Consider the following 21535-nt stretch of genomic DNA (forward strand, 5'->3'; position numbering starts at 1 on the left):
CAATGAGGCAGTGATCGCTGAGATCCTGGTTGAAGACAGCAGAGGTGTATTTAGAGGGCAAGTTGAAGGGTCTTCGGTGACAACGCAATGGAAAAGCCTGTTGAAACCACATCGGACGATTACGTCGGCAGACCAGTCGTGGTGGATCGGTGGGGCTCCGTGTCAGCAATAAAGGGTCCAGGCCAATTGGCAAAAGAGGTATTGTAGCTCACGAATTAGCGGGAATACCTCTTCGGCTAGCCGGGAGATGGGCCTAGCTCGAGGCTAGCTCAAGGCTAACTGGTTCTTGCTTCGGGACAGAGGCGATAGCCAGCGATAGCCACTCGATTGCAGCTAGCTAGTTGCGATAATCCGGTTTAATGGCCCAGTGCTTGCGGCAGGAATCCGGTGATGTGGTGGAGAAAAGCAGTCCGATATCGTGCTGTGCAGACTGGCAGGTATTGACCGAGCTAAAGCTGGCTGGTGACCGAGCTAAAGGTAAAGTCCGCTAGCCGTGGCTAACAGTGACTACTAGCTAGTAGCTAGTTAGCTGGCTAGCTTCTGATAGAGGTTCCAGTTAGAACGTATAAAACTAGCAGATCCGTACCACATTGGGTGGGGCGGGTTGCAGGAAAGTATATTTAGATGGAAAGTGAGATGGAAAGTGGAAAGTGAGATTAAAATCAAAAAAATATATACAAAAAAAAACGATGAGACTTACTAGACAAACACACGACCGACTGCTATGACATCTTGGATTCTAAAACATTCTATAAATGTGCTTGGGATAATGGGTGAGATTCTGTTTAGTATGCTTTGCTAATCCTCCACTGGCACCTTTGCCAATTGAATAACATTATCATATTCCCTTAGCATTTTTTAAATTCACAAACATCACTTTTTCCCTCCTTTCATATTCTTACAGAGCAGCATGGATCAGAGGAAAGTTTTTCAGAGCTTGTTTTTTTCAGGCAGTGGAAACTAAGCGCTTGCTGAAACTCTTTAAATGCTGTTCAAACTGTATATAACCTGTCACAGTGTGTATCACGACTCGTGAAATTTGCAACTCAGCATTGTATGTACTGTGGATTGCACCCTTCAACATGGCTCTTCCTCTTCTAATCTAACTACCAGTAGAGAGAGCGAGATAGAGACTGATAAGTAGCCAGTAAGATAAACGTGAGGTGGGAAGGAGAGAGAGAGCAGAGTTTAATAATTTTAACTGAACTTAGAAGTCCCTGTGTGTCTTTTTTAATCACCTCAGCTTCGCTATAAATGACGATTGGGTTCTGAAAGCCTCCATTCCCATAGCTGTCAGTCTCCGAATTTAACGCGACAGTATTAGTACTACGAATGTAGAGCTGGAAAGTGACAATCTAGTCTCTGAGTTGAAGGCTATTAGCAGTACAAAATGTTAATAGAAGTCAAGTTGCGATTTCCATGGTTACCTTAAGAGATTTCACCTGTTCCTTAAACAAACAGTGAACAACTGCCATGATTCAAGAGCTGCGTTAGCAGACTAGAGAGAGAGAGAGAGAGAGAGAGAGAGATAACTTCCACAAAGCTGTGAACGATCTGAGAGACAAGGCAAGAAGGGCATTCTATGCCATCAAAAGGAACATAAAATTCAACATACCAATTAGGATCTGGCTAAAAATACTTGAATCAGTTATAGAAACCATTGCCCTTTATGGTTGTGAGGTCTGGGGTCCGCTCACCAACCAAGAATTCACAAAATGGGACAAACACCAAATTGAGACTCTGCATGCAGAATTCTGCAAAAATATCCTCTGTGTACAACGTAGAACACCAAATAATGCATGCAGAGCAGAATTAGGACGATACCCGCTAATTATCAAAATCCAGAAAAGAGCTGTTAAATTCTACAACTACTTAAAAGGAAGCGATTCCTTAACCTTCCATAACAAAGCCATCACCTACAGAGAGATGAACCTGGAGAAGAGTCCCCTAAGCAAACTCGTACTGGGGTTCTGTTCACAAACACACCCCACAGAGCCCCAGGACAGCAACACAATTAGACCCAACCAAATCATGAGAAAACAAAAAGATAATTACTTGACACATTGGAAAGAATTAACAAAAAAACTGAGCAAACTAGAATGCTATTTGGCCCTAAACAGAGAGTACACAGTGGCAGAATACCTGACCACTGTGACTGACCCAAACTTAAAGAAAGCTTTGACTATGTACAGATTCAGTGAGCATAGCCTTGCTATTGAGAAAGGTCGTCATAGACAGACCTGGCTCTCAAGAGAAGACAGGCTATGTGCACACTGCCCACAAAATGAGGTGGAAGCTGAGCTGAACTTCCTAACCTCCTGCCCATTGTATGACCATATTAGAGACACATCAGATTACACAGATCCACAAAGAATTTGAAAACAAACCCGATTTTGATAAACTCCCATATCTGCTGGGTGAAATACCACAGTGTGCCATCACTGCAGCAAGATTTGTGACCTGTTGCCACAAGAAAAGGTCAACCAGTGAAGAACAAACACCATTGTAAATACAACCCATATTTCTGCTTATTTATTTTCCCTTTTGTACTTTAACCATTTGTACATCGTTACAACACTGTATATATACATAATATGACATTTGTAATGTCTTTATTCTTTTGAAACTTCTGTGAGTGTAATGTTTACTGTTCATTTTTATTGTTTATTTCACTTTTGTATATTATCTACCTCACTTGCTTTGGCAATGTTAACATATGTTTCCCATGCCAATAAAGCCCCTTGAATTGAATTGAATTGATTGAATTGAATTGAGAGAGAGAGATAGAGCACATAAAACACATTGTGAAACACATTGTGAAACACTGTCATAATATGTTCCTTGTCCTCCTGGTTCCCCAGCCACCCTGTCTAATTACCAGTTAGGTAACAGGTAAATGGCAGACCATACATGAAAGTCACAATCTCCTTTGAGCTGTACTCCTTTGAGCTAATTTTCTGCCGGTCGGATGACAAAAACATTTAGCTTATTGAAAAAAACTACAGCAGTTCCCCAAGATAAAGTGTGCTTCACTCTCTCTCTCTGTCACGGTATAGGCCATTGGGAAACCCACACAAAAAACTAGATGGAGAATACGATGGATTGACATTACGTCAAATTCATATTTTAGTTTATACTGGGCTATATTGTGTTCTTTGCATCCTGCCATTCGGAGTTTGTTTGATTCTCTCACAAGGAGATACCACTAGCTCTATGTCATTACCGGCCATATCATGTTCAATGAGACAGTCCAGTTTTTTCAAGTTCTCTACTGGAATTTGGAACTTTGGAACTGCTGGAACTTTATCAATTCATAGTACATCTTTTTTTGGTTTATATTGTGCTCCAGATGGACAAAGGTTACTTGCTTCAAAGAACAAGAGCCACAGAGGTTTGACAACTCATTTTGAATCGTCCTGTTTTAACACCTCGGAGGATGCCTTGTCCGTCGGTTGTAAATGTTTTTCATATTTCTCGTTATCTCGTCACATTTTTTAGCTAGACATTAATTACCTTTGCCTTCAGAAATATATAATTCATGTTTCTCTGATCTGCTGTCTTTTAGAGTATTTTACCTCTTATCTTCTCAATAGGGATCCAAAATTCACTATAACTTAATATGGATGGTAAAAGCTATTTGTGTTACCCATAGTGTCATGCCCTGGCCATAGAGAGGCTTTCATTCTCTATTTTGGTTAGGCCAAGGTGTGACTAGGGTGGGCATTCTAGTTTCTTTATTTCTATGTTTTCTATTTCTTTGTGTTTGGCCAGGTGTGGTTCTCAATCAGAGGCAGCTGTCTATCGTTGTCTCTGATTGGGAATCATACTTAGGCAGCCTTTTTTCCTTTCGCATTTGTGGGTAGTTATCTTTGTTAGTGGCACTAATGCCCTGTTAAGCTTCACGGTCGTTTCTTTGTTTTTTGTTTTGTTGGCGACATTTACTATAATAAAAGAAAATGTACGCTCAACACGCTGCACCTTGGTCCACTTCTTCCGACGGGCGTGACACATAGACCCTTATGACATCTCTTCCTAAAAACAACGACTGGACGTAGACCAGTTATTTTCCAACCCACCATCCATCTTTCTTGTACTCTGTCCTCCCGTCTCCTCCTCTCTCATGGTCTTTGTCGCTGTCTCTTTTCCCTCTCCTCCCATGGTATCTATCTCTTTACTGCGTTTATTGCCTATACTGTTATTACCTCCCAAATCATATAGTGTAAGGGGAACAATCTTGTACAATATATTCATCGTCACATGTGAGCCTGGCTATATACCTGTATAGTGTGTGGATAGCAACAGTTCCAACGGTACTGTCATCATCCTTACATGTCCCTGACCTTAACACCCTATTGGTTAAACAGGCTCAGGGGTCCTTATACACTTACAGTTGAACATGTGTATATGGATGTATCATGTTCTGTCTAGACATTGACATACTCAGAAGGGAGTTGTAACAGACCATTCCATCTAGATGTTCCTGGCAGTTGACACTCGACAGATTGAGCAAGAGCGATGCATATCGGAAATATCATGTGTCAGTACAGTAATGGGCTACATACATATGAGCGAGATATTCAGGTATAATAAATATGTGACAAAAGATATTGCAGTTTAATCATTTTATGACCTCACTAAACTCAAAGAAATGGGTCACTTTACTTCGTATCATTCTGAGCTCCTCTAGGTTATCTGTGAATGACCCGGGGTCGTAGTTCCACAACTCATACCATTAATTTTAACTGCTGAGTATTTTCTTCTATAGTTCCACCCTTTACTTTCCAAGTGAACTGCATTAAAGGTGTCTCCACGTGTCACAAAAGGTATAATGAAATAATAATTGAATTGTCATTGAGCTTTGTTTTGTGCTATTATAAGAGTGGGCATGGTTTTGCAGTGCTACTAGCATGTAGTGTTCTTTACTTGAGTGGCAGACGGTTGGTTCTTGCCAGTTGCCATCACCTGTATATGTAATGACTCATTAAACCTCCCAGTTTTACATTCAACACACCTGGACATTTTATCACAAACACCTATGAGCTGTCATGACGTTTACAATGATGTTTACAAACAACAGAATATCTCAAACGTCATTCATATTCATGATTCACTCCAATTACAGGCCTGAAAGTCCCATTGTTTTTAGCATGGAAGCGCGCCTGAAATATGCCCATTGTTTACTTCAGTGTAATGAAAAGAAACAGCTGTTTGTGGGATTGGGATCTGGTCCACGCTCAGCATTATTAACCTATTAAACCATGTGACTGTCCCGGCAGAAGCCCAATATACAATTAAGAGTGTACTTATTTCCTGGTTACACACACACACACACACACACACACACACACACACACACACACACACACACACACACACACACACACACACACACACACACACACACACACACACACACACACACACACACACACACACACACACACACACACACACACACAGATTGGCACTGTAGAGAAAGCTTGAAAGCAGAGACACTCAGATACTGACACACAGGGCCGGCTCTAGCCTTTTAGGGGCCCTAAGCGAGATTTGGCCCCTCTTTTTTTTAAAGTGAATTTCCTGCAATTGTACACATTTTACCATTGGGCAGAGATTTTTTTTGCAATTTTATGACAAATTTCATGCAATTCTACTCATTTTGCCATGGGGCAGAGAGAAATAAATTGCAGTTTTACAGCTAATTTCTTGCAATTCTACACATTTTGCCAGGACTTATGCCATGTTAATAATATCTGAGTGAAAGTGACTAACAAAATCAATGGGGACCCTGGGCACATGCCCTGCGTGCCTCATGCCCTGTGTGCCTGGTCGATATTTGGCCATGATTAATACAATTTTAGATGGCTGGCTATAATTGACCAATCAAGGAATTGTTAGCTGACATGGCTAATTGACTGACTGTCAAGTGACTGACATAACAAGAGAAAAATTGCTGATCCACAACCAAATATCGAACTTTTGCCTTGTATATTCTGCTATTTTAACTCTCAACAATAAGTTGAGACCCCAACGGAGGTCCTAAGAAATGTTTTATGATGTATGTGTATGTTGGGGGCCCCCTAGCGGCTTGAAGCACAAAGCGACCGCTTATGTTGCTAATGCCTGGAGCCGGCTCTGCTGACACATCATGCACATCCTCTGTTTCAGATCATCATGCTCCATTACTCATTGACAGGACAGGACGGATAGACTGCACCGTTACCACTGCTGGTGTGGTTCCTGTTGCACTTGTCGATCTGTTTAGATACAAATATCCATCTGAGGGTATTTCTGTCTGATTTATGGTAGCGGAAGGAAGTCTTATGCGACAGTTGCCAAGAAATAACTCCTAGTGAATCCAAATCGTAGGAGCTAAGGACTTTTTATATTAGCTGTGAGTGTTATCAGCTTAGCCAAGCTGCTTTATCAAGCCAATGCTCTTATTTTGAGGTTCTGCAGTGCATATACAAACAGCCCAAGATTGGGAGTGTTACACGGAATCCAAACCGGCTGCGCGTGTGCGCCATCGTGGATACATTTATTTTGTCCCTGTAAGGATCTGGGTGTAGCTGGTGCAGAGGAGTCAGGCGCAGGACAGCAGAGATGAGTAACACAAGGAACTTTACTCAAAATATCAAAATACGTGAAGTAACACCAGGCCCACAAACAACGGACCGAACTTACAATAAACAAACACGTACAAAAACCATGGGGAAAACAGAGAGTTAAATAATGAACATGTAATTGGGGAATTGAAAACAGGTGTGTAAAACAAAGACAAAACAAATGGAAAATGAAAAGTGGATCGGCGATGGCTAGAAGGCCGGTGACGTCGACCGCCGAACGCCGCCCGAACAAGGAGAGGGACCGTCTTCGGCGGAAGTCGTGACAGTCCCCCCAGACCAAACGCGATCACGACACGCAGGTTAAAATATCAAAACAAACTTTGGGGACAGGTCGAAAAGCATTTAACATTTATGGCAATTTAGCTAGCTAGCTTGCACTTGCTAGCTAATTTGTCCTATTTAGATAGCTTGCTGTTGCTAGCTAATTTGTCCTGGGATATAAACATTGAGTTGTTATTTTACCTGAAATGCACAAGGTCCTCTACTCCGACAATTAATCCACACATAAAACGGTCAACCAAATCGTTTCTAGTCATCTCTCCTCCTTCCTGGCTTTTTCTTCTCTTGACTTTATATTGCGATTGGCAACTTTCATAAATTAGGTGCATTACCACCACTGACCTCGTTCGTCTTTCAGTCACCGACATGGGTATAACCAATGAGGAGATGGCACATGAGTACCTGCTTCTATAAACCAATGAGGAGATGGGAGAGGCAGGACTTGCAGCGCGATCTTTGTCACAAATAGAACTGACTTCTATTTTAGCCCTTGGCAACGCAGATGCTCGTTGGCGCGCGCGAGCAGTGCAGGTGCAATAACTGAATAATATAGATTTCTAAATGTATTTTGCAACGCTCACGCACGCGATGCGAGCGGTGTAGTCAGCCTGTTACTGTGTGGTGTAGTGGAACTTGACTATGAGTGTATCTCTTTCACCCTGAATTAGGATACTAGGTGCTAAATGTATATTCCCAAGTTTCCAATGTAGGTGCACAGGTCAAGAGAAAAATTTGAGTAATCAGACAGTGACACGTTCAATATCGCCTTTCACACTCTTGTCTGCATCTAGCTGATCTGGGGTGTAATCATTAGTCCAACAGTTGCAAAATATACTTTATTTTGGACGAATTCAAAAATGTTTATCCCTGTTTCGTTCCAGTTGCTTACATTTTTAAGAAAAGTTTTTGGATAGAATCGGCGGAATGAATACACCCGTGATCACACGCAAAAACAGCATGATCATTTTGCTCGTTGTAAAATTCCTTCTCGCATCTACGCGCTCTCCTCCTCTCACCTTTTCCCTTTGCTTGTGGACTTCAGTGCACAACTCATTAGTTGTCTGTGACCAGGCAAAAAAAACTTTCCAAGCCAAACCTTCATATCATAACCATTAACTGCTACACACAGCCTACATCGTTGTCACCATATTAGCTAATGTCATAGCTAGTCAACATAGCTACTAGAACTAACATGTTAGTAAACCCGCTACAATCATGCAGTACAGTGTACAGTCAGCCAGCAGTTTAGCAATTACCCCGGCGGGCCCAGTGGCAATAAATTAATAAAATCAAAAGCTTATCTTGAAGTGGAAGAGTTCCAGTATTGGATAGCCATAGCCAGCTAGCTAACATAACATCCCTCTCTGTTTGAGCCGGGTGTTTGAGTTGGCTAACCTAGCTAGCTGCATTCACTAACTAAGGGAAAGTGGAAGAAAAAAAATACAACAAAATATAGCTATCTCTCTCTCTCTCTTGCTTCTCCTTAATTTGTAAATAAATACATTTGTTAAAAAATGTGTTCAACTACTCACCACATTTTATGCACTGCAGTGCTAGCTATCTGTAGCGTATGCTTTCAGTACTAGATTAATTATCTGATCATTTGATTGGGTGGACAACATGTCAGTTCATGCTGCAAGAGCTCTCATAGGTTGGAGGGCATCCTCCGGAAGTTATCATAATTAGTCTATGGAAGGGGGTGAGAACCATGAGCCTCCTAGGTTTTGTATTGAAGTCAATGTACCCAGAAGAAGACAAAAGCTAACTGTCCTCCGGCTACACCATGGTGCTACCATACAGAGTGATGTTGAGGCTACTGTAGACCTTCATTGCAAAACAGTGTTTTAATCAATTATTTGGTGACATGTGAATATATTTAGTATAGTTTTATCTAAAAAGGATAACTTTTTAAATGTTTCACTTAATGTTTCACTAAATTCACTGAGGAGGATGGTCCTGAGCCTCCACTGTCCCACATGTATTTTGTGTTTCTTAGTGTAGCTTCACTCCTGTGACCAGAGGTTGACTTAACATTTAGCACAAATTGATCTCCTTTAAAAAATCTGCAGATGGGGAATCTGGTACATTTTTTACTTATTTTTGTGACTTGATTTTCAACATCCTTCTTGCAGTGACAACCAAACCAGTAAACAAGGAGGAGGATAATTGTAATGGGATTTAACTAGCAGAGCTCCTGGTAAGATGATTCAGGAGGGTGGTAAGGCAGAGGTCCCTGGGTTTGAGCCTCGGTGTGAGCCGAACAGGAGGAAGTGGTACTCACTAAGCAGGCAGCGTGACATCCTTTACACCAGCATGATCCCATTCATATCATACACAGAACAGGGCTCCGGGCAGCCGAGCGGAAATGGAGGAAAACTCGCCTCCCTGCGGACCTGGCATCCTTTCACTCCCTCCTCTCTACTTTCTCCTCTTCTGTCTCTGCTGCTAAAGCCACTTTCTACCACTCTAAATTCCAAGCATCTGCCTCTAACCCTAGGAAGCTCTTTGCCACCTTCTCCTCCCTCCTGAATCCTCCTCCCCCTCCTCCCTCTCTGCGGATGACTTCGTCAACCATTTTGAAAAGAAGGTCGACGACATCCGATCCTCGTTTGCTAAGTCAAACGACACCGCTGGTTCTGCTCACACTGCCCTACCCTGTGCTTTGACCTCTTTCTCCCCTCTCTCTCCAGATGAAATCTCGCGTCTTGTGACGGCCGGCCGCCCAACAACCTGCCCGCTTGACCCTATCCCCTCCTCTCTTCTCCAGACCATTTCCGGAGACCTTCTCCCTTACCTCACCTCGCTCATCAACTCATCCTTGACCGCTGGCTACGTCCCTTCCGTCTTCAAGAGAGCGAGAGTTGCACCCCTTCTGAAAAAACCTACACTCGATCCCTCCGATGTCAACAACTACAGACCAGTATCCCTTCTTTCTTTTCTCTCCAAAACTCTTGAACGTGCCGTCCTTGGCCAGCTCTCCTGCTATCTCTCTCAGAATGACCTTCTTGATCCAAATCAGTCAGGTTTCAAGACTAGTCATTCAACTGAGACTGCTCTTCTCTGTGTCACGGAGGCGCTCCGCACTGCTAAAGCTAACTCTCTCTCCTCTGCTCTCATCCTTCTAGACCTATTGGCTGCCTTTGATACTGTGAACCATCAGATCCTCCTCTCCACCCTCTCCGAGTTGGGCATCTCCGGCGCGGCCCACGCTTGGATTGCGTCCTACCTGACAGGTCGCTCCTACCAGGTGGCGTGGCGAGAATCTGTCTCCGCACCACGTGCTCTCACCACTGGTGTCCCCCAGGGCTCTGTTCTAGGCCCTCTCCTATTCTCGCTATACACCAAGTCACTTGGCTCTGTCATATCCTCACATGGCCTCTCCTATCATTGCTATGCAGACGACACACAATTAATCTTCTCCTTTCCCCCCTCTGATAACCAGGTGGTGAATCGCATCTCTGCATGTCTGGCAGACATATCAGTGTGGATGACGGATCACCACCTCAAGCTGAACCTCGGCAAGACGGAGCTGCTCTTCCTCCCGGGGAAGGACTGCCCGTTCCATGATCTCGCCATCACGGTTGACAACTCCATTGTGTCCTCCTCCCAGAGCGCTAAGAACCTTGGCGTGATCCTGGACAACACCCTGTCGTTCTCAACTCACATCAAGGCGGTGACCCGTTCCTGTAGGTTCATGCTCTACAACATTCGCAGAGTACGACCCTGCCTCACACAGGAAGCGGCGCAGGTCCTAATCCAGGCACTTGTCATCTCCCGTCTGGATTACTGCAACTCGCTGTTGGCTGGGCTCCCTGCCTGTGCCATTAAACCCCTACAACTCATCCAGAACGCCGCAGCCCGTCTGGTGTTCAACCTTCCCAAGTTCTCTCACGTCACCCCGCTCCTCCGCTCTCTCCACTGGCTTCCAGTTGAAGCTCGCATCCGCTACAAGACCATGGTGCTTGCCTACGGAGCTGTGAGGGGAACGGCACCTCCGTACCTTCAGGCTCTGATCAGGCCCTACACCCAAACAAGGGCACTGCGTTCATCCACCTCTGGCCTGCTCGCCTCCCTACCTCTGAGGAAGTACAGTTCCCGCTCAGCCCAGTCAAAACTGTTCGCTGCTCTGGCACCCCAATGGTGGAACAAACTCCCTCACGACGCCAGGTCAGCGGAGTCAATCACCACCTTCCGGAGACACCTGAAACCCCACCTCTTTAAGGAATACCTAGGATAGGATAAAGTAATCCTCCTATCCCCCCCCCTCCCCCTTAAATGAGTTAGATGCACTATTGTAAAGTGGTTGTTCCACTGGATATCATAAGGTGAATGCACCAATTTGTAAGTCGCTCTGGATAAGAGCGTCTGCTAAATGACTTAAATGTAAATGTAAATACACCCTTTAGTTCTGACGCTAAATGGCTTATCTAGGATCAAACTCTGCGATCAATAGTTCTTAACCTCAGACTTATCATTACACATTTACTATTAGTTGCTAGTTGTTAACCTATTTCTAGTTTAGTTCAACTTTGATTCAAAGTGGCAGGTGTGAAATTATCTGAAAATTCTATCTGCTACAAACTACCTATCAAAGTAAAGCCTTACAATATTTACAGTATCAGTGTTCAATAACTCCTGGATCTGGTAGTTCAAAGCGAATCTTATCACCCTGTGTTTTAGTGTTTAACAGACACATTCTTGTTTCTCTGTTCTTCCTTTCTTCTCCTGGTGGACATAGTAATCCTGTAGCCCTGACAGGCTCTGCTTCCGTACCTCCAAAGGCACTAGTTAAAGCCCTTGACGGAGAACATCTGTGGGGTAAAGATGCACCAGGCTTTACGAGACAGAGGCCGGTTTAATGAGACATTCTCCACTGCTCTGGCCAGGGCTTTGGAATTGCCCGTCCCTGACGCACCCTCGCACGGCTTGATTTTCTATGGAGAAACTTGGGTGGGGGGGGCTTCAGGCCTTCACCTTTTACAGGCCCGCTTTATTGTCATTTACTGTTTACTTCTTCCTTGGATACAGTTCAGTCTTTGTCTCTGTATTGATTTGTACAAAGAATGGTCTGGTGTGACAGTATACGGAAAGTGTTGTTGAATCAACTTAATGGTGACATTTATTGATGAAGACACATGTGCACTGGTCTATGCCTGGTACCATTTGTGTCAAGTTAATAAGAGACCAGTGATGTATTGATTTTTCTTTCAATGTGTCACTCCTTCTTATCATTTTCATACATAGTCATTCCGAAACCTTTTATTCATCAACCTGTTTGGTTCGTGTCAGGTTCTAAGCAAATACATAACTTTGTGAAAACATTAGTCTGTCCTAGTGACATGGTTTATTATCAACATAGCCATTTACAGATACACATTGTCAGGGTTAAAACAGAAGATCCTACAACTCCTCCAGTCCCTCCACCCTGCAGATCTTTTCTGTGCTCAGAGACAAGGAGCGAGCCAAAGAGCAAGCAAGGCATGCTGTGAGTTGGCCCCAGCCCCCAAGGTCGATGAGGGAGATATAATGTCAGTTTCCTTATCAAATCAGCTGTGACTCGCTTTCTCTCATTGTTTGTTTTTTCCACCACTGATGTTTTCCAACAGTCGAAACATGCAACGTCAGTGCTTCCTTGGAGTGTGAGTTGAGGCCTTAGTAGTGTTTTTTGAATCAGTTAGCCCCTATGACATCAGTTTCACTTGTCTTAGTCAGTGATATCCTCTTCACTACGTCTTAGCTGCCCCCCAATTAGGAACCTGAATGGCTTTAACAAATCAAATCAAATGTATTTATATAGCCCTTCTTACAGCTGATATCTCAAAGTGCTGTACAGAAACCCAGCCTAAAACCCCAAACAGCAAGCAATGCAGGTGTAGAAGCACGGTGGTTAGGAAAAACTCCCTAGAAAGGCCAAAACCTAGGAAGAAACCTAGAGAGGAACCAGGCTATGAGGGGTGGCCAGTCCTCTTCTGGCTGTGCCGGGTGGAGATTATAACAGAACATGGCCAAGATGTTCAAATGTTCATAAATGACCAGCATGGTCAAATAATAATAATCACAGTAGTTGTCAAGGGTACAACAAGTCAGCACCTCCGGAGTAAATGTCAGTTGGCTTTTCATAGCCGATCATTGAGAGTATCTCTACCGCTCTTGCTGTCTCTAGAGAGTTGAAAACAGCAGGTCTGGGACAGGTAGCACGTCCGGTGAACAGGTCAGGGTTCCATAGCCGCAGGCAGAACAGTTCAAATTAACAGAGGTTCAAGTTTTCAGTCTGGCAGATATCTCTCTCTCCTCCCTTGGATATTTATACCCCAGTGTGTGTCCCTCCAGCTGTTATTTACCTGAACAAACACCACAGCCACAGGGACTCAGTTAACCCTAAATGGTTTGTGTGGGTCATCAGAGCCACAGAGAAGCACCAGTATACCTTGTCTCTGGTTGGCTCTTGAGATTCAGGAAGGAGAAAAGTGGCTGTAGGTTAAAGACGTACCCTGAGGCACTCCGCACAAAAAGACCCAAACACAGAATCTTATGTCTGTTTCATGGCCTTTCACTGTCAATAGCGAATGTCTGTCAGTTTGAACTACAATCACGTGCAAATCACTACAGTAGTGCAGCAGGTTTCTCAGCAAATCTCTGCAGGTGGATTTGACTGGTTTGTTTTCATGGGAATTAAGATTTGTAATTTACCGGTAGTTAAATAGTTTAATACTATTAGCTCACGAGTCTCTGATCTCTACCAGCCCCTAACCTCTAGTTAGTAGTCCATGTATGATGAATTGCCTAATAACCTGCGAACACATTCATTCCCATGATGGCTTCATAGCTAATTAGCTGCTAATAGAATACATACAATGTGCCTTATTCTAAAGTGTTACTTATCAGGATCTTTGACAACAACCCTTCCCACTCCCACCACACTCTCTCCCTTCCCAGCTGGTTGTGGGTTGCCAGGCCCTGCAAACCACCAAACAGTGCTTATGTAAGGGTGAGGTGGCATTCGCCGGCCAAATACCTCCTGGCTTTGCGGCGCATGCCGAGATCCTCTGGGACTAATAATATCCCCCTTCAGCGTCCCACAAAAGGGGGCCATGTCCCTCCCCTCTCTGGGTTAGTTTTTGGAGGCTGACGCCTCATGTGAGTTGAGGAGCCTCGGCCCAGAAGTTAATTTTGACCACCCTAGCATGGAGAATGTAGGGAGTGTATGCAGTTCAGACAGCAAGCAAAGTGACCCTATGTTTCCTTGGGATTACATAGTGGCAACTAGCTGTCCAGAACTGTCTGGATTTGGAGATTCACTTTGAATCTTCTGGGATACATCCAGGCTGAATCACATCCGGCCATGATTGGGAGTCCCATAGGGTGGCACACAATTGGCCCGGCGTCGTCCAGGTTTGGCCAGGGTAGGCTGTCATTGTAAATAACAATTTGTTCTTATCTGACTTGCCTAGTTAAGTAAAGGTTAAGTAATAAAAATCTGATTGTCTGTAAATATAAGTTAGTACATAAATGTTATGATATTAGTTAGATTAAAGACGATATGCAAACATGTTTTTGGACAGTTAGTTGTTTAGTAGTTTCTTGTGCTCCTCCCTGAAGCTATGGTGGTCTTATACAGATTCTTACAGTAACTGACTGCACTACTGCTCAATCAGTAATCCTGCCTAGAAAATAGCTAAATGTTCTCCTGCCTCAGAGGAGGAGCACAGTCATCTGAAGTAAATACATTTTTCCTAATTGTAACGTAATGTACAATAAAGCATTGTTTCTCTACTAATTTCAAAAAGACTGCAGTGTTTAACTATAAATGTTTCACAGAGTATCATCTGTAACTGCTGGAGTTCTTAAAAGAACCTGACAGTTCCGACTGGACTCGCTGAACAGACGTTTGGTATTTTAGATAAATCTTTGTACCTCCAAAAAGTATGATATGTTACGTTTGGTATGGTTACCAAAGACAGAAGGTTCCTTAAGACAGAAACGATAGGAGAGAGGTTGGTCAGGGAGGATGGGTGGACGTATACTTTAACCATCTAGCAATCCAAAGGTTGCGTGTTCGAGTCGTGTCGGGGACAACTGTAGCATTTAGCTAACTCTTCCCCTAACCCTTATTCTAACCTTAACCCAATAAACCTTTTCTGTAAATTCTCCTAACCTTTGTCTTTAGTTCTCAAAACCACCAACATAAATTCTCGCTATAATTCTCCTTTGTTATTCCGATGCAACCTGGTCTCAGAGAAATAGGTATAATACAAGATCATCAGAGATGTATAATAAGTTACATCATCCAATTTGTATGCTATTGTACAACTGGGAATGACGTATGATATTGTACGACCGCTATTCCATTCATAATGTAACCTAACCTAACATAAAGTATCATACTAAATGGGAGGACAGAGTTACGTACCAAATCTTACGAATTGCCCTGAGGTCAGGTTGCATGGTTGAAGAAAAGGGGCATGGGTGTCACTGTGACACTGTGTCAACTCCCTCAGGTTAAAATCAGTGTGTCCTCGAGAAAAAACAGGTTGTTCCTGATAAAGATTAAAACGTCCACTCCTTCACTCTCTCACATACATTACACACAAACATGCACAGGCTTCACGGTGCTGCATTTTTGTTTCTGGTATTACTTTTCTGCTGCAGTCTCTACCTCAGGAAAGAAGGCATTAACAGTTAAAGGGCTGTTTTTTTCTGCTGCCTTGCCAGGGTTTTTTCTGGATCAAACTGGGGCTTAGGTGGTGGTGGGTGTGGCGAGTGCGTGGCCATGGTCATGGCCAATGGTGAGGTCATCAACCGAAAATCTTCGAGGCACTCCTGTTGGCCATAGTGACACATTTTTTCATGTGGCGGAGATAAAATGTTGCAGTTTTAAAGCTAATTTTCTGCAGTTCTACACATTTTGTAGAACTGTTATTTATTGTTTTGCTCCTTTGCACCCCAGTATCTCTACTTGCACATTCATCTTCTGCACATCTATCACTCCAGTGTTTAATTGCTAAATTGTAATTATTTCGCCATTATGGCCTATTTATTGCCTTACCGCCCTTATCTTACCTCATTTGCACATACTGCATATAGACTTTTTTTCTATTGTGTTATTGACTGTATGTTTGTTTATTCCATGTGTAACTCTGTGTTGTTGTTTGTGTCGCACTGCTTTGCTTTATCTTGGCCAGGTTGCAGTTGTAAATGAGAACTTGTTCTCAACTAGCCTACCTGGTTAAATAAAGGTTAAATATAATTTTTTTGCCATGGCTTATGCTTTCTGAGTGACTGAAATATTATAACAAAATCAATGGGAGTCCCATGTCATGACAAAAATACTCCTGAATGCATAGTTTGGGAAGTTTTTATTCTCCCTGATTGTCTAGCTTTTATTTTGGTGAATGTAAGTTGTCAAATATGATCTTATTAAAACATGTAAAGGTTCATTATATTTTCTACATAGTTTTTATCTGGTTTTAGTCATTTAAGTTTACACTAAAAAAACGTTTTTCCATACGGAAAATTACTGTTTGGCCAAGACTTTTCTATGCAGAAAAAACCCTGTGTGCTCTTGGCATCTTTCTGCCGGAATGTGTTCAACAGCACCGTCATCCAAGAAAAAACGACTGAGAAACCACAGCCACTTGGACTGATCTCCTGCTAATGATTCAGACATAGACCCTTTATCCACTCTGTATGCATTGACAGAAAACATTCCCCAAAGCTACTGTTAATCCAGCAAGCATTCTCCTTAGTATTGGTTCCTTTGGTGGACACTAGCCAGTGTCTATAGCCAGGGCACAGAGGCACTTACTGTAAGGCACATTCTCATAGTGCTATTACCTATTTTGGGCTGAATTCTGACGTTCTCTCATAGCTCCTGGGCACTGTTCTCGTTCTTAAAGATCTTTCCCTCCTAAAAGCTTGACTTTGTCCTGGTCAAGTTTGGCACAGCAGGACGTAGGTATATTAAACCACAACTTTGAAAGTCCTAATCAAATGTGAGCAGTATTTTATTTGAGTTATGGAGCCAGTGAGCTCCCCTCGCTCCCATTCACTTTCAACAGAAAATAAAGCTCAGTTTCCTGTTAGATAAGTCATACTCAAACTAGCAGGTCCAGGAACAGGCGCGGAGTGCACCTCTTTCTATAGGCAGATAAGACCCAATGTTGTTTGGCTAGTCTGTGGTCAGATCGTCATAGCAGCCCACAAGCTACAGTATACTCTACATATCTCTATTTGGAGCCGAACAGTGATTTGACACTACTACAGAAATAGCATTTTCTGATGAATACAGCCATTCATTTTTTTCTTAGACAGCGACCCAACGTTTTTACATTACAATGTTGACAGCCAACTCCATGGAAAACAACTGACAGAAGAGGATCTGTACAATTTCTCCTAAGAAGTGAGCCATCCTGTAACGGCTGTCGTAGTCGTTCTCCTCCTCAGACGAGGAGGAGCATGGATCGGACCAAGATGCAGAGTAGTTAGAGTTCATATTTTAATGAAAAATCAACAAAACACTTCAAAATACAAAACCAACAAACGTGACAAACCCGAAACAGTCCTGTGTGGCCCAAACACAGTCACAGGAACAAACACCCACAAAACACAAGTGAAACCCAGGCTGCCTAAGTATGATTCTCAATCAGGGACAACGATTGACAGCTGTCTCTGATTGAGAATCATACCAGGCCGAACACCAAATCCCAACATAGAAAATCAACCATAGACCAACCCACCCAACTCACGCCCTGACCAACTAAAATAAATACAAGACAAAGGAAAACAGGTCAGGAACGTGACACATCCTGTATGTATATATAGTGGGGCCCGAAATGATTGACACCCTTGATAAAGATCAGCAATAATTATATTATTTTATACTAATACAATACTCAGATAAATGCATTTTGTTGAACAAGTAATTGTTTATTTTCTCAAAAAGTTAGGGGTCAATACTATTGACACCCCTAAAGATTCTTATAAATGAAGTAGTCAAATGTTTGGTCCCATATTCCTAACAAACAATGAATACATCAAGCTTGTGACTCTACAAACTTGGATGCATTTGCAGTTAGCTTTGGCTGTGTTTTAGATTATTTTGTGCCCAATAGAAATGAATGGTAAATAAAGTATTGTGTCATATCGGAGTCACTTTTATTATAAATTAGAATATGCTACCATGATTACGGATAATCCTGAATGAATCGTGACTAATGATGAGTGAGAAAGTTACAGACACACACACTCAAACACACTCTTACACATCATCTTCATGAACTTTGCCGATGGAGCCAGATCAAAGTTGCAGCAAATCAAAGTACCCGTCTTTTACTAGAATTGGTGGCAGAGAGCTAGAGCTGGTAAGTTCACTGCTTCTGACGGCTCCCTACTAAATAATTTCACTGGCTGGTGTTTGATCACCAAATCCGTTCCTGGTGGGTTGAAAGAGATCTAGAGAGATGGGGAGAGTGAGATGAAGTGATTGAGTGAGGAGCCTCACACAGCTGTTTTTCTTTATGTGGGGTTCATTCCTGGAGGCGGCAAACCCAAAAATAGGTTGTCCAGTGAAGGAAGAAATCAACCCCCTGCTCTCTATCCCCATCACCCCTCCATCCCCCCACCAGCCACTCTTACATAAGCTAGGTGGCATCGTTGGACATCCCGCATCATCCTGGCTCTCTGTGAACTTAGTAAAATGGCCCTAGTGTGTGCTGTAAACAGGACAGCCCTCATTCAGGTTGACTTTGGCACCCACTTTGCACTGTCACTGTGCGTTAGTGTCACGATGCCCGGGTGCCAAATTCTACCAATAGTGCTCCTTGTTGTTGTGAGCTTGGCTCCTGGATCAGGACACTTGACAGAAAATGACAGCTTGGTGTTTGTGGACAGAGCAGGCATGCAGTAGGACAGCCTGTGTTCTGAGTGGGACAGCAGAGGGCAGTGAGAACTACTGGCCTGATATCCCCGCCTTATTGTTGCGTAATCTTTAGAGTGAGTGTGGACAGTTGGTCTCCTACAGCACTTGTCTCCTGGGAGAGAGAGGCGTCTGTCGCTTTGTGCTGAAAACAACCGGCGGGGCTGTTGTCGTGTGTAAAAACCCCATCCATCATTTTGGAAACACAAACAAACACACGCTGCTAAACCTCTCTGAAACAATCACTTTCCTTTTCTCTATAATTGATGCATTGATTTCTGAAAACTCTGCTCTAACCCCCTCCAACAACATTGAAGCTAGAGAACACTTGGTGCCATTAGAGAACTGTTACGCGTCAGTGTTTCCAAGCCCCGGGTAGAGTAATGCGTGCCTCATGAGAGGGCTGGGGATGGCAGGTTTCTGGCTTGGCACAGCTTTTCCTCTTTGGTCTCTGGCACTGGTCTTTTACGTCTCCTCCCACCACAGGCTGATAGTTAGAGTACTGGCTACTGTATCAATACCGTCATCTATTCACATCTAGATTTTTGTATATATATTTAAAGCTATATCTGTTCATCTGCAAGTATTATGCAGTAAACTCACATGATTGTGTAACCTTATGCAATGAAACCCAGCCCCCTATAATTACATTGAGGGGCCTAGATACATTTGCATCGTTGCATAATAGATGACTTAGCATTGGCCTGTACATTGTGTATTATATACTGTATGTTTGTGTCTCGTCCATTTTACCTCTATTTTCAATACTTCTGTATATAACAATGTATTCCCTTCTTCCCTCTCTTAATGCTATATTTGTGTCTACTCTATTGTACCTCTATAACCTACTATGTGTACAGTCTCACCACTATAATAATGTATTCTCCTCTTCCTTCTCCAGACGAGGAGGCTGACGAAGGTGGAGCGCCAGCGTTTCAGTGAGGAGGTGGAGATGCTGAAGGGGCTGCAGCACCCCAATATCGTCCGCTTCTACGACTCCTGGAAGGACAACTGCAAGGGCCACAAGTGCATCCTTCTGGTCACCGAGCTCATGACGTCAGGCACCCTCAAGACGTGAGAAAAAGGGATACAATTTGTATGTATCTACGTCCAGTTTGAAGGAAGTTAGAGGTAGTTTCACAAGCCAATGCTAACTAGCTTAGCACCAAGACTGAAAGTATGCTAGCTGTACCCAAAGACTTAAAGTCTTTGTGCTAAGCTAGTTAGCATTGGCTCACAAAACTACCTTTAACTTCCTTCATACTGGAGGAATATACATAAAAATGGTTTCCATGAGTTCATCTGACTCTCGGAAAATAGATAAAGCTCTTCATTGCCAAAATCCCAAACTATCCCTTTAAGTCCATCCCCACTGCCTGAGTAAATAGCAGATGGGGAAAAGTATGTGCCATTTTCCTACGTCATCTCCTTGTAAAAGGGTGTGCAAAAGACTCAAAGCAGATATGCTTTTTTCTGTTCATGTTAGTGAATCTACTGAATTGGTGTGGCTAACATCTGTCGAAATTAAGTGTCACTCTCAATTTGAGCATGACAGGAGATAATTGTTTCCAGAGACAGATGGAATGGAAAATGCTACCTCATCCACAGGCTCTCAGATTCAGTGTGAGCACCCCTGGTCTGTGGTGCTCTGTAACTTAGTAACACTTGTTGCTTACACTGTTGTACCCCATGGGTCCAATCTCTTTGTTGGTTGGACACCAGGGTTGTGGGTTTGAGTCCTGCATAGGCCGCATGTATACCTCATATCAGCCTCACCCTGCAGGTACCTGAAGAGGTTCAAGGAGATGAAGCTGAAGCTGCTGCAGCGCTGGAGCCACCAGATCCTGAAGGGCCTCCACTTCCTCCACACCCGCACCCCGCCCATCATCCACAGGGACCTCAAGTGTGACAACATCTTCATCACCGGCCCCACAGGCTCCGTCAAGATCGGCGATCTGGGCCTGGCCACACTAAAGAGTGCCTCGTTCGCCAAGAGTGTCATTGGTGAGTCTCCCAACTATCCACATCCACTTCAACTGACACTCAGCATGATGGAGTGCATCAGGGCTCTATTCTAGACCTTGTGACTATTAAATATTTCTCAATGTAGGATACTACTAAAGTTTTAAAGTGAGACGTACGTAATAGTTGAAACCTCATATAGGATGTTAAAACGTTTTGCCACCTACAACACTTACTCTTTGCTATTTGCTTTAATGTCTTTTTTAAAATGTTATTACAGAGATGCAGTATTGTGTAAAACGGTTATTCAATATTTCAATGAATAAATCATACCTTCCAGTGGCAATCACTCAGTGTCAAATAGAGTCCCAGTCCCACTGCTACCTGTGTACTGCTGTCCCTTTAGTGTGGTGTGACCTTAAACTGGAGCAACTGTAAATAAAGCCTTCAATGCCATGTTTTAGGCTGGCCACTGTGTTTATTTATTTGGCTAGGTGTTTATATTTATACTGTCATGGTGCATGACGGCTAGTCTTTGTAGTGACGTCAGCACGGCTGCCCAACATGTTCTAATCTATCTCACTGCTATCAGTGTTTGGTCTCAGTGACTTTTTAATAGTGTGGGTCATCTAAGTCCCATTTGGGAACCTTCAAACCTACAGACGTTTAACATTTGTTTTACATTATCACGCTAGTATAAGATTTTGTGTTGTATCAATAAATAACTTATCTTTTGTTTACCTCCTGCATTGTT

At 43.1% G+C, this 21535-nt stretch overlaps 1 protein-coding gene across 3 annotated transcripts in view; it reads left to right on the forward strand.

Moving 5' to 3' along the window:
* LOC139577165 (serine/threonine-protein kinase WNK4-like) overlaps positions 1–21535 on the forward strand; it is a 76815-nt gene that overhangs the window by 15069 nt on the left and 40211 nt on the right. For all 3 annotated transcript variants that reach the window (XM_071404068.1, XM_071404059.1, XM_071404079.1), the window contains exons 2-3: positions 19721–19893; positions 20603–20823. In XM_071404068.1, coding sequence (XP_071260169.1) covers positions 19721–19893; positions 20603–20823 — 394 coding nt within the window. The remainder of the gene's footprint in view (positions 1–19720; positions 19894–20602; positions 20824–21535) is intronic.

Source organism: Salvelinus alpinus, chromosome 1, assembly GCF_045679555.1.
Source record: "Salvelinus alpinus chromosome 1, SLU_Salpinus.1, whole genome shotgun sequence".
Taxonomy (NCBI): Eukaryota; Metazoa; Chordata; class Actinopteri; order Salmoniformes; family Salmonidae; genus Salvelinus; species Salvelinus alpinus.